The following is a 14,642-nucleotide window of genomic DNA, read 5'->3' on the forward strand; positions in this document are numbered from 1 at the left end:
AATTATGTTTTGGGGCGGTTTTGCTGCCTCTGGCACTGGGTGCCTTGAATGTGTGCACGGCATCATGAAATCTGAGGATTACCAACGGATTTTGGGTTGCACTGTACAGATCTTGGGTCTTCCAGCAGGACAATGACCCAGCCCCCCCCCCCCCCCCCCCAAAAAAACAAAAAACGTCAAAAAGCCTTCAGAAATGGATGACGACAAAGCGCTGGAGAGTTCTGAAGTAGCCAGCAATTAGTCCAGGTCTAAATCCCATTGAACACCTGTGGAGAGATCTTAAAATTGCTGTTAGGAAAAGGAGCCCTTAGAATAGGAGAGACCTGGAACAGTTTGCAAAGGAAGAGGGGTCCAACATTCCGGCTGAGAGGTGTAAGTTAGTTCCAGTACACACAAAGGGAATAAACATGTGTATAGCAAAACATGTTTTTGCAATCCTTTGCTGTGAGAAATACTTCATTTTCTTGAAAAATGTCATGGGTACCAACATTTACGGCCATGACTGTAGGTCTGCATAGGAACTGTATGTAGCACATGGTAGGATTTTTTTTAACCAATACTATTTGAGCTGCTTAACAGCATTGGTGCAAAGGTGTAAATGCACTTTTTAACCTAGCACTATGTGATGTGTGCTTTAGTCTCCAGGTGCTATACATTTATAATGGAACTTTTTTTGTTGATGATCTTAGTATCTATTTTTGAATTTCCTATTTTTTTTTTTTTTTGTCAAAATATATATAGGCCTTTGCATTTTAGTAAGAATTTAATTTTATGTAATTGGTAATATAAAAGTGTTCTTTTTTTCTGATATTAGGAGCTTGTATAGTAGTGCAGCTTTTACACTGTCCTGCTATTGCTTAGAACCTAAACATGCAGTCAGCAAGATTATAAAAATGTATTCTGTGCCTCTCTGCATGCTTTAAGCATGAGGTGTTCTGCATGCAAGCAAGTAGTGGTGCATTTTTCTAAAATTTCCATCAGTGTCTTTCACTACAATATACAATTACCATCATTTCTTGGAAGTCTTGCATTTGTGATATGCATGTCTTCTATTTCATAGGTTTTGTACTTACAATCTCCCTTCTAACTAGCTTATATTATTCTAATTACAGGTCTCTTTACAAAGAGACAGATTTTGTAATTGGTACTGTCCTAAAATGACAGTGGAAAAAATATCTTTAGCCAAGCGCCTAAAGCTTGTTTACATTTTGCCTCTGTTCGTCCAGAAGGAATACAATAGATTTTTTATTTTTACAATTTAAAAAATGTTTGTCTGTATTTGATGACTTCAAAGTTTGAATTCTTGTGACAATAAACAAAATGACACTCATAGGAATAGCACTTTTATGCATGGCACCCTCACCAAAATATATATTTTGTTGAAACTTTTTTTGCATTGTGCAAAAGGCACTTTTTGCATTCATATTCCCAGCCTACTTGTCACATCATGGAGGATTTCCTACTGTATAAAGGCATAATGCACCCTTAATATTAATAGAAGCAACATGCTGACATTTCCTTAAAGGAGAAGTATCATGAAGAAAAACGTATCCCCTATCTGAAGGATAGAGGAGAAGTTTTAGATCGCGGGGGGTCAGAGTGCTGGGGCCCCCCTCAATCTCCTGTTTGGAGCCCATGGTCTCCAGCACAGGGGCGCATCACGACCCCCGCCCAAAGTGGGTGCCGCTACACCCCCTCCATAAGGCTCTGTGGGAGAGATGTTCGGCAGTCTTCGGTTCGCCCATAGATATATGGGAGATACATATGTAATGTAATTATAAGGCGAATAGAACTTTCCTAAAATTACAATTATGCGTTACCATATTACATTAAGTCACAGGATGTCTTCTGGGGAAAGTTCCTGATAATTTGGGGGAGGGTTCATTTTCTCACAGCCTGTTCCTGCTTCTAAGACCATTGCGATTTGCCACGCATTTGCTGGATGCCATTGTACCCCAAAAAGTGGAATGATCATGCAACCATAGTTATCTTTGCATGTCCACCCCAATAAACATTTATAAGTAGAATGTAAACATTACTTTCTTGTGCTCTTAATGCTATACACTTGGACAGAGGTCAGAACACCTTCAGGTAAGCAAAGCTGGCATTTCATGCTCCTGAAAAACAATGGAAAATGCCAACACACTTTTTTTAACTGGTGATACAAGGCAATGCCTTAATTTTTTTTTTTTTATCTTTGTCACCAAATTGTGCAAGTTCTGTATGTTGTTTTGTGTACTTTATAGACTATATATTTTTTTTATATATATTTCTTGTACACTGGGTATCACTAAAAGTTAATATACTTTCCAATACACTGGGTATCACTAAAGGTTAATACACATCTCTCTAATATACCAGTTTTTTTCATCTATCTTGCAATATTTTTTTTTCTCTATTTGAAGATCCACGTAAACATTCTTGGCCAAAATCCAGAGGGAGCTTTTGCCATTTTGTACTGTACAAGGAAAACAAGGACACGATGGATGCCATTAATGTGCTTTCCAAATTCTTAAGGTCTGTACTTCTCCGTTTTCAGGATTGGTAGAGTTCACTTTTTAAAAGTTAGTGAGACTTATTGACACTATTTTAACCACTATCTACAGCAGAGAAGGAATTGGCACACCACTTGAAGTATAGGTGCAAACTGAATAATCTTTTTTTAATCCATGTCAGATTTATTGTGACTTGTGCTGTCATTTTACATAAATTAAAACATTGCTAACTCATATTTAATATGCAATAAATAAATAAAATCAAGACCAGTACCTGTACCCATAGAGGAAAAATTGAAAACTCATGTTGTATTTCCTTATTTCATTTTGAGACAGGGTTAAACCGAACATATTTTCTTACATGGGGACCAAGGACAAGAGGGCCATTACTGTTCAAACAATTGCAGTTCTCAAGTAAGTACATTTTATATCGGTTAATTAAAACAGGCTACACAAAGTAGTACAGATGCGATCAGTATTAGTAGCCCTGACTTATTAAAGGGAATTTTTAATTGCCATTACCCACACTTACCCATTAGTATAGGCTTGTAGTGTGGATAATGCTGATGAGAAGGGTACTTAAGTTTTCCGATGCCTCTGTTGCTCCCTTATTCTGGTTTTCAAATTACACATGGCCTTGGGGTATGTTTACACAGCAGAATCTCTGCTCGCAGAATTCCGTGAGCGGACATTCCTTCTGACTGCCATCTGTTCTTTCTTTGTCACCTGTTGTGTTGCAGCTAAAAATTAAATAAAATTGATAATTTTCAAAAAAGTTTACATTTTGAAGTTTCACCTCCACTTTTCCTTAAAGGACATCTGCAGCAAAATACAACTTATCCCCTATCCACAGGATAGAGGATAAGTGTCTGATCATGGGGGGGGTGGGGGTCCCAGCGGTCTGACCGACCCCTAATATTTATAGTTTATAGAACTAAATGTGATGGACATTGTAATTGATGATTTTTCTTTTTCAGAATATCAGCACAAAGATTGGCTCATTTGAACAAATGTTTAATGAACTTTAAATTGGGAAACTTTACATATCAGAAGAGTCCACTGAAGTTGGGCGAACTCCAAGGAAATCATTTCACAGTGGTTTTAAGGTTGGATATTCCATAAATGTGTATGTGTCATAGTATTTAATCTACATGGACTTCCTTGTTATGTTTGCCACAAAATGACTGTTAAAAACCTTATATTTGTAAATATAGCAGGTTTTACAATTGGAGGAAAGGTAAAGCTCTTCCTCTATATAAAAAGGACATTTTATTGTATTTTTCTTGACAACATTGCACAGTACATAAATCAAGTAATTCGCCGTTATTCAGTGTAGGTTATTCATGTAGGAATTGTAGCAGAGCTATATTGGCTTGTATGTCTTAAAGGGGTATTCCAGGAAAAAAACTTTTTTCAACTGGCTCCAGAAAGTTAAACAGATTTGTAAATTACTTCTATCAAAAAATCTTGACTTCAGAAGCTCATAAGTACTGAAAAGATTAAGGTTGTTCTTTTCTGTCTAAGTCCTCTCTGATGACATCTGTCTCGGGAAACGCCCAGTTTAGAAGCAAATCCCCATAGCAAACCTCTTCTAAACTGGGCGTTTCCCGAGACAGGTGTCATTAAAGCGCACTTAGACAGAATAGAACAACCTTAACTTCAGAAGCTCATAAGTACTGAAAGGATTAAGATTTTTTAATAGAAGTAATTTTCAAATCTGTTTAACTTTCTGGAGCCAGTTGATATATATATATATATATATATATATATATATATATATAAAAAACGTTTTTCCCTGGAATACCCCTTTAAGTCTTGTCTCACACCATCTTGGGCATCCCCTGAAAGGGCCTGGTTTCTTCATCCAAAATGGTGGATCTTCTAGAAGGTGACCTTGCTTTCATTCAAGATGGCTACCTCAGTCTCAGCTCCATCCTCCATTCCACCTGTTCCATGTCTTCATGGCTGGATCTATATACTATAGCCACTGGTGCAATTTGAGGGTGTATCCTTTATCATTGAGTGTTCATAAATATACATTTATGGATCAATAAGTGTACAATCCTCCCCCCATGTGTGTTGACATAGTATACATTAGATTGTGGGTGTATAACTGATTGGATACTCCACGTGCATATATGGTTTCACTCTGCAACCATTTTTCCCTCACGCTACATGTGTACTGAAATAGTATTGTACTGTCAGAGTGTGTGTGTGTGTGTGTGTGTGTGTGTGTGTGTGTGTAAGACTGTGAATTGTGCATGGCTAATTAATTAAACCTGCTAATTTTATTGAAAACTACCACTTTACATTATATTTAACACCACCACAAGTAAAAGAAACTGTTCGGCACGGAGAGTCCTTTCAAACTGTATTCACATGAAGCAATTGTGTGGAATTTTGTGCCTTTTAAACAGTATGTATGAAATCCAGAACAAGTAGAAAGAACATAATGGTAGGGGGCACTCACCGGGTACGTGGCAACAAATAATCTTTATTCATTCAAAATGGTGCAGTGTGAAACATTAACATCAGGGAAACGGGAGCGCCGGATCCATCAGCGAGGGAGGGATTCGGCGATCCTGTTTTCCTGAGTTTACTGTTAGTCGTTGCACCATTTTTATTGAATAAAGATTTGTTGCTACATACCTTGTGAGTGCCTACCATTCTTTTTATTTGTACTGGATTTCCATAATATTTAACAATGACTTGTTTTCTAACCACCTTAGTAGCTGCTAAGGATCTTCAGTGCCCAATATATCTCCCTTCATCATCAGGTCTCCCTGCACCATGGAGATAAGTCTTTCTCACTAAGTTCTCCCCATGGCAGGAAGCTTGATCTATGTGCACATCACATCCTGCTTCCTATCCTGCCTGGCACAGATCACGCAGATGAAAATTGGGCAGGAGGAGAAAGAGGACTGTACAGCATTTAATGGCTGCACAGTTCTGTGATCAGATACTGGGCTGTATCAGCACTTTGCAGTCAGGGTGGCTCGATTGCTTCCCCGATGATATAAAGCAGACTACAAAATACAGACACTTTAATAAGAGATTTCTTACTAAAAAGTGCATCTTGTAGTCAGAAAAATAGTCACTTTTATAAAAAATGTAGTCCTTAGAATCACCTTAAAAATAACTGTACTAACAATAAAGCTACAATGTTGTTTTGCATATGAATGGTGAAATTGTTGTTTCACCCTTAACAGTAGGGTTCTTACTTTATATGTAACCAAAAAATGGTACTAAAAAATAAAAAACTTTTATGCTTATCTCACATTGTTCACACCTCTGTTAAGATGTAATTGTTCTGCACGGTCATATGAAAATTTGATGGTGGTAGACCCCAATGACTAATTGTCTGTCAGTTTCTCACAGTTTCTTCTTTTGGCAGAAATATTACTGGAACAGATGAAGAAATTAAGCAAGCCATGACCTCTCTCAGGGATATTGGATTCATAAATTATTATGGCATGCAAAGATTCGGAACGACTGCTGTTCCTACTTATCAGGTGGGAAGGTAAGTTGTAGAATTTGCTACCTAGCAATTGGGGAAGATTAAAACCTGTGCAGAGGAAAAGTGGTACAGTTTTCCATAGTAACCAATCAGATTGTTGCTTTTATTAAAACAAAACAAAAAAACACACAATCTGGTTGCTATAAGCAATTCAACCACACTTCTACACTGGTTTTGATAACTGTCCCTCATTATGCTTTAGAAGTTGCATTACTGACCATTTTCTTTCACCCTTTTTTTTTTTTTTTTTTAGAGCTATTCTTCAGAGTAACTGGAATGAAATGATAGATTTGATCCTGAAACCAAGACCTGGAGGTATGGAAAAACTTGAAAGAAAAAAAAAGACAAACTTTTGTTTGCAATCGCCCAGATATAATGGATTGGTGCAGTACATTTGTACTCCATTGACCTTTTATGAGCAATCAAACCCCAAATAAGTTTAAAAATAAATAAATGTATACGTATAAATAAACCCTTCCAACATTAAAAATCACCACTTCCTGTTTTCAGTATAAAAAAAAGTAAACTTATTTGGTTTCACTGCATTGGGAACTGTCCAAGCTATTAAAGGGGTTCTCCGGTGCTTACACATCTTATCCCCTATCCAAAGGATAGGGGATAAGATGCCTGATCGCGGGAGTCCCGCCGCTGGGACTGTGACAGCTATCACGCCCCCTCCCGTAGGCTTGCATTGAGGGGCGGAGCATGACGTCACACGCCGCCGGCCCGGTGGTCGCCCGTAATCGGACCCGGAGCGAACACGCTCCGGAGACTGATTACAAACGGGGTGCCGCGTGCAAGATCACAGGGGTCCCCAGTGGTGGGACTCCCGCGATCAGTCATCTTATCCCCTATCCTTTGGATAGGGGAAAAGATGTGTAAGCACCGGAGTACCCCTTTAAAATCTAACATTATTGATCCCGTGTGTTGAATGGCGTGGAGGTCTGACCCACAGTGATCACACATTTATCACCTGAACTTTAAATTTACAGCTGAAAAGGGATATCTGGTTCAATGCAGAGAAGAGTGGGCAAAAACAAAAGACCCAGATGCTGCACTGCGGAAACTGCCTGTTAAGCGTTGTGTTGAGGGTCAGCTGCTTCGTGGACTTTCAAAGTATGGCCTGAAAAACATTGTGACAGCGTTTGGCATAGTGAGTACTCATGAATATACATCAGTTGTGACATAAACTCTTTACAAGTTTTTGGCCCCGAGGCCTAGGAACTTTAATTGAGTAAATATCCTCATGCGGTCAATTTTATTTGAACTGAGTTGTACATAGCACCTATCACCTAACTTTCTGAATGCTAAAACCTCACTTTCCCTAGAATAAACTTCCATCTAAAGTGTTTTACCCTGACAATTGAGGTGCTTTAGATCTGGGCCTGTATGGTGTCCTTAACCAAAACCACACCCTATGCTCAGTTTTACACTCCGCCACTTCAGCAGGTGACTTGATTGATCTCTAGCCTTCCTAGGTTATCTAGGATTGGGGACATTTTGACTTGTACATTAGAGGCTCTGATCTCTAACTGGGATACTTCATCTGCATTTTCCCTTCTCTGCCTTCTGTCCCCAAGATTCTTTAGCAAATCATGCAGGCGGAAGGCATAAAAGCAAAGCCTTGTTGGGACATGCTACATCATTGTAATCTTCCTTCAGTCTGACATCCCCTGGCATCTGCCACTAATGGACAACCTTTGGACAACAGTTTAGAGATCTTGTGGTTACTCTAAACAGGTCATGAGAAAATATAGATTGATATCTTGAAAAGAAAAAAAATCCACTTTTGTTGCTGTAAAATATATGTAACTATTTTTACTTAGCTGGTTGTCGTTGTGCATTTTATCTAGATATGGAAGCATTCTTTTAGCTTTGTTGGATTACTGCTCTATTCCTACTTTTTCTCAATGTAAAGGTGGCCATACACATAAATGATTACCAAACATGCAGACTTTGGTGGAACTAGTTGACCATCTTAGCACCTGTTCACATCTACCATTCAGAAGTACAGATCAACTGGACTCCCAGCCTAAACCTATGATAAGACTGCATCACCAATACAGGCAGTATTAGCATTTTCTTGCAGCGCACATATAAAGCAAGGGGAGATGTGTCTATATGCTTATGAAGTGTGAATCCTTGGTGTCCACAGCATCAGCTAACCAGGGATTAATAATTTATAGTTCTCGATCATGTGCTTGTGGTGCTTTAAATTGTTTAATTTGCTGTTAAAACTTGAACTAGACCCTAAATAACTTTCATTCAACCATTGTCATTCAGATTCCTAGGAACAACCGGTTAATGTATATACACAGTTATCAAAGTTATGTATGGAACAACATGGTAAGCAAGAGAATCGAGGAGTATGGACTGAAAGTTGTTCCAGGGGACCTTGTTCTCAAAGGAGGTATAACATGAATTTCCCATTTAGATTATGTGTCATCTTGTAAGTTAACATTGACCTGTGAACAATGATCAGCCATAACCTAAAACCACTCACAGTTGAAGTGAATTGGGGTGCATTCACACCACATTTTAGCCATCCGGCAGGGAAATTTCAAAACCGCCTGCAGCCGTATCCCCACTGGACCCATTCCGAATCCCATTCATTTAAATGCACCGACTGGAGTCAGATAGTGACTCCAGTAGGCTCGTTTCTCGATCGCTCTTCATTGGGGGACACAGAGACCATGGGTATATGCTCTTGCCACTAGGAAGCGCTGGTGCTAGGAAAAAGTCGTCTCCTCCCTGGCAGGATATACCCGCCCACTGGAAGTGAAGTAACCAGTTTTAGCTAGTGTCAGTAGGAGGCAAGACACTGGTCTGGTGTTTTCCATACCTGGTCTTTTTTATTATTTTTTAGTAAGGGCTGCTTAAGTTAGCTTTTTTTCCTCCCTTTTGTCTCTAATTTTCAGTTGGGGGTTCAGGAGCATGGCGCTACCTGTTCCTCCATATGCAACAAAGGGGCACAGACATAGAGTATGTACTGTTAACCCCTTCTCGTCAACGGCCAGCACCTGGAGGTTGTACCCTGTGTCCGGGTACCCCACTGCCCCTGCTTGCCCCGCTATCTTAGCCTGGTATGATGCAGCGTGGCCATAAGCTGGCTGAAGCAGTCTGGGTGAGTATAAGAAGACCTTGGGTGATTATATGAAGACTGCTGGTGAGTATATCATCCTCGCCGCCCGCCAGTGGACTCAGTTACAGCAGCTGTTTCTGTCTCAGGGCAGCCGCGGGCTTTTGCAGCAGCTCCCTGTACATTCTGTGGCTGCTGATTTTATCTACTTCAGCTGGTTGGATCTCCCCCGCGCTTGCTGACCAGCGGGACCCATAATGGCGGCAGGTAGCTCCGCCCCACTTCTCCACCTGCTCTGCGCAGGAGTCTGGAGACTAGCTCAGGGAGGACTCTCTCCCCCTCTGTCAGCATTGTCTTGGGACAGGAAAAGCTCAGCGCCTTTCTGTGCCTCTCATGAACGGAACTTAGTTCTGCCCCTCCCCCCGCAGCGAGCCCTCCAGGCTTGGGGAGCTGCAGAAGTTGTTAATGCTACCAGGGATGTCAGAGGCTGTCTCCCTCCTTTGACTCCCTGGTTCAGGGCTATGTTCTCCTCCAGCTCAGTGGAAGCCTGTCTAGCCCGGCACCGCTGTCACTAGTTCACGGCTCCCTGCGCTTACAGTCACTACAGGCTGGCTTAGTGCAGCTGTGCTGCGAGCGCCTGATTAACTGCTTAGGCACCAGCACAGAGAGTGCCAGTGGTGCTTGTCGCAGCCTGCGGATGCTTTCCCCAGCTGCGACCGCACCCCCCCCCCCTCCCCGCTATATATGGGGTACGCCTCTTTTTCCAGATAGCGCTATCATAGCGCTATCGGCACAATGTTTTTTGCCCTATGCCTCTGGCATACCTAATTCTGCAGAGTTCTCACTCCGTGAGGGAGCATATGTGAACTGCGGTGGCGGGTCGTTAGGCGGTCCCTGGAGTTTCCCTGGTTACATTCCGTGCCTGGTTTCCCCTTCCGCTGAGTACCATGCCATGTCTACTGTGCCCACGGCGGGTCCTAGACCCTCCCTATCTGAGCACCGCTGTGGTCGGTGCCCTTACAGGGTTTTTGCATTCCTGGCGGACGCCAAGGGCCTTTTCTGGGTTCTTCCTTCGGTCATCCATCAGGGGAGGGTTCTTGGCGTGTGCATTCACTATGATTCCCTCCTCATAGTGAATCTCATAGCTGCCGCATCCACGGTTGACATTCCAGTACCCCTTTGACAGTGCGAGGTTCAGACGGAGTGACCTGTTGCATACTATGGACCCATACCAGTAAGCCAGACAGTGGTCTGTGTGGTTCCTCCGCCGCCTGTCATTTCTCACATGCCTGATGCCTGCGGTACAAGTGCCCTGATGTGTCCTATGGACCCTATACAGGGCAATGGGGATACCATCCATGGCTCCTCAGCCTCCCCCAATCTCCCAGGGTGGCAGGGATTCTCTCCATGGCTCCTAGGCCTCCCCGTCCTCTGACCTGCAACAAAGTGGACACAGTGATCGGCTATATGACTGTTCCCTTTTTGCCAGCCCCTGGAGGTGTACTCTTTTTCAGCCAGACTGTTGTCTGCATGGTTTCAAATGCAGTCAGTCTCCCATCCCTGGGCTGCAGAGTGCATGGCTGTGGTTTCCAGTACCTCACTGCTGGTGGGAGGAATCTGGAAGAGTGTCCCTTGCAAGTACATGGGCCTGACGTCAGTCAATCAGACTTTCGTCTGCTTGGGGGTCACTCATCAGATCGACCGCATTCCACTACTCCACTTTGCAGAAATGACTCTCTGCATTAAAGAACCCTATACCAGTCAGCCAGGCGGTGGTCTGCGTGGTTTACTACTACGCCGGGTGGGCTGGGGGAGAATGTTGCAAGTGGGTAATTAACTGGCTCATTAATCGGAAACAGAAGGTGGTTATTATTGGTACTTATTCTGATTGGGTGACTGTTACTAGTGGGGTACCACAGGGGTCCGTCTTGGGTCCTGTCCTATTTAATATATTCATTAGTGACCTTGCAGAGGGGTTGAATAGTAACGTAGCAATCTTTGCAGATGACACTAAACTCTGTAAAGCGGTACACACTATAGAGGACAGTGCACTGTTACAAATGGATCTGGATAGGTTGGAGGTTTGGGCTGGGAAGTGGCAGATGAGGTACAACACTGATAAATGTAAGGTAATGCACATGGGGAAGAAAAATCCGGGCTGGGATTATGTATTAAATGGGAGAACACTTGGGACGACTGACGTGGAAAAAGACTTAGGAGTCTTGGTTAACAGTAAATTTAGCTGTAGTGACAAGTGTCGAGCAGCTGCTGCTAAGGCAAATAAAATCATGGGGTGCATCAATAGGGGCATAGATGCCCACGACAAAGAAATAATTCTACCGCTGTACAAATCACTTGTCAGACCACACATAGAATACTGTGTACAGTAATGGGCACCCGTGTACAAGAAAGATATAGTGGAGCTGGAGAGGGTTCAAAGACAGGCAACCAGAGTAATATGGGGAATGGGAGGATTACAGCACCAGGGGTGTGGAAATTTAAAAAAAAAACTACTTGTCCAAGGGACTAAAGCGGAGCACAATCTACTTGTCCCTCAAGAAAATCCACTTGTCCTGGTTGATTAAATAATTTCAACCAAAATAGTCTGATCCCCCCCCCCCCACTAGACCACCAGGGATGGATCTAAGATCCTTTAGACATTGCTGACAGCGGTGATCTAATGGGTTAATAGGTGATCGCAGTATGTCAGGGTATTAGCGGAGGGAGAGCTGTAGCTCCTCTTACACCCGAGCCCAGATAAGTCTAGATGTAACTTTTTGATCGCCTTATAAAAAATTTCTCATATGAAGTGACCAAAAATTAGCAATTCTGGACTATTATTTACATTTACACCGTTCACCGTACGGTTTAATTAACATTATATTTTAATAGCCTGGACATTTCCACATGTAGTGATACCACTTATGTTTATTTTTGTACATTATTTTTATTTAAAGAAAATTGGAAACTTTTATTAGGAAAGGGGCTTATTCACATGTATACGCACTTTTTACAATATTTTAATCACTATTTTTCAGTCTCAATAGGGACTTATGTGTTACTGGGGGGGGGGGGGGTTCTGCTTCTCCAGTTTATGTGGTGCATTTTGTGTCAGAAAATGCTGGAAGTTGCATTTAGTTACTAGATAACTACAACTCCCAGCATGCCCTGATACGGCCTATGGTTGCGTGGGTGTTGCAGCATGTTGCACTGTATAGTACAGTTAAGGTTATTGTGTAACATGCTGGGAGTTGTAGTTTTGATTCGTGTCAGCTGCAGAGCCATAGTCTGTGTCAAGGAATACTGGGAATTACAGTTAGTAACTACAACTCCCAGCATGCCCTGATGCAGCCTATAGCTCTGCAGCTGACCCGAACCAAAACTACATCTCCCAGCATGTTGCACTTTATAGTTCTACAGTTTAGGTTATGGTCCAACATGCTGGGAGTTGTAGTTTTGGTTCGGGTGTGTTTGCGTGCATCCGTGGGGCTCTTGGTTGGCGGGCGAGTATGAAGGGGGCGGGATTCTGGGGGTGCAATTTAGTGCGGGTGCCACTAAAAATAAATAAAATTAGATGGCACAACTGCCCTAATGCCCGTCTGCTCCTATACAAAACATTCATGCATACACATATCATACATGCACCAACCACTGCCCCCATATCATACATACACACACACACACCCCCGCCACTGCCCCCCCCACATCATACATTACATATACACATACACTCACACCATACATATACACCATACATATACACCATACATATGCACACATCATACATACACCTGCCGCTGCCCACCCCACATCATACATCACATACATACACACATCACACTTAGACATCATACATTACATATACACATACACTCACACCATACATATACACCATACAAACACCTGCCGCTGCCCACCCCACATCATACATCACATACATACACATCACACTTAGACATTATACACACATCACACATACACTCACACCATACATATACACCATACATATGCACACATCATACATCACATACACACACACACATATCACACTTAGGCTGGGTTCACACTACGTTTTGTCCCATACGGGAGCGCATACGGCAGGGGGGAGCTAAAAGCTCGCGCTCCCGTATGTGACCGTATGCGCTCCCGTATGCCATTCATTTCAATGAGCCGACCGGAGTGAAACGTTCGGTCGGCTCATTTTTGCGCCGTATGCGCTTTTACAACCGGACCTAAAACTGTGGTCAACCACGGTTTTAGGTCCGGTTGTAAAAGCGCATACGGCGCAAAAATGAGCCGACCGGACTGAACGTTTCACTCCGGTCGGCTCATTGAAAGGAATGACATACGGGAGCGCGAGCTTTTAGCTCCCCCCTGCCGTATGCGCTCCCGTATGGGGGAAAACGTAGTGTGAACCCAGCCTTAGACATTATACACACATCATACATTACATACACATCACACAGACATCATACACACATTATACATTACATACACACACACACACACACACACACACAGACATCATACACACATACACTCACACCATACATATCAACCAGTGTTTCCCAACCAGGGTGCCTCCAGTTGTTGCAAAACTACAACTCCCAGCATGCCCAGGGCATGCTGGGAGTTGTAGTTTTGCAACAGCTGGAGGCACCCTGGTTGGGAAACACTGATATACACCATACATATGCACACATCATACATACACCTGCCCCCCCCATCATACATTACATACATACACACATCACACATACACTCACACCCTACATATACAACCACCCTTCCTGCCGCCGCCTGTATTCTCTGCCTCCTCACCTGAGCCGCCATGAGTGGACATCAGAGTTGTAGTGCCGGCCGGTGTGAGGTGAGATTTCCGTCCTCCCCCTCCCCCCCCCCCTGCTCTGTGTTTTCCCCGTGCAAACAAGCAACCTCCCCGTGGTGGATTAGGTCCTGTCTAGACAGAGCAGGGGGAGGGGGAGGGGGGAGCTGTGTGCGGGGGATGGAGCTGTGCACGGAGCTGTCTACATCCTTTCTCTCACCCTGCTGTGTCTTCTGAGCTGCGTCCTCCATCCTCCGGGAGGGGAGATAAGGGGTCTCTGCAGTCAGCTGGAGGCCGCCGCCCCCTCCATACACTCAGAGCTGGTGTGAGGTGGAGACTTCCATCCGCTCCTGCACCTCACACCGACATTAAAGAAAAATAAGGGGGAAGTCGGTCTGTCCCTGCCCGATACAGGGCTAAATCTATAAACCATTCACCTGCCCGGTGCCCAAAACTACTTGCCCCGGGCGTCGGGCTATAGGATTTCCACATCCCTGAGCACCCAGAAATATTATCAGAATTAGGGTTATTTAGTTTAGAAAAAAGAAGGCTTAGGGGAGACCTAATAACTATGTATAAATATATCAGGGGACAGTACAGAGATCTCTCCCATGATCTATTTATACCCAGGACTGTATCAATAACAAGGGGGCATCCTCTTCTTCTAGAGGAAAGAAGCTTTCTGCGCCAGCACAGACGGGGGTTCTTTACTGTAAGAGCAGTGAG

At 43.1% G+C, this 14,642-nt stretch overlaps 1 protein-coding gene across 3 annotated transcripts in view; it reads left to right on the forward strand.

Annotated features, from left to right (window-relative positions):
- PUS7 (pseudouridine synthase 7) overlaps positions 1 to 14,642 on the forward strand; it is a 78,790-nt gene that overhangs the window by 34,271 nt on the left and 29,877 nt on the right. For 2 of the 3 annotated variants that reach the window (XM_056573537.1, XM_056573539.1), the window contains exons 6-13: positions 2,074 to 2,091; positions 2,406 to 2,517; positions 2,832 to 2,909; positions 3,473 to 3,601; positions 5,890 to 6,015; positions 6,266 to 6,327; positions 7,005 to 7,165; positions 8,296 to 8,422. In XM_056573537.1, the coding sequence (XP_056429512.1) occupies positions 2,074 to 2,091; positions 2,406 to 2,517; positions 2,832 to 2,909; positions 3,473 to 3,601; positions 5,890 to 6,015; positions 6,266 to 6,327; positions 7,005 to 7,165; positions 8,296 to 8,422 (813 nt within the window). The remainder of the gene's footprint in view (positions 1 to 2,073; positions 2,092 to 2,405; positions 2,518 to 2,831; positions 2,910 to 3,472; positions 3,602 to 5,889; positions 6,016 to 6,265; positions 6,328 to 7,004; positions 7,166 to 8,295; positions 8,423 to 14,642) is intronic. The other variant, XM_056573538.1, reaches the window with a different exon arrangement.

This window comes from Hyla sarda, chromosome 4 (assembly GCF_029499605.1).
Source record: "Hyla sarda isolate aHylSar1 chromosome 4, aHylSar1.hap1, whole genome shotgun sequence".
Classification (NCBI taxonomy): Eukaryota; Metazoa; Chordata; class Amphibia; order Anura; family Hylidae; genus Hyla; species Hyla sarda.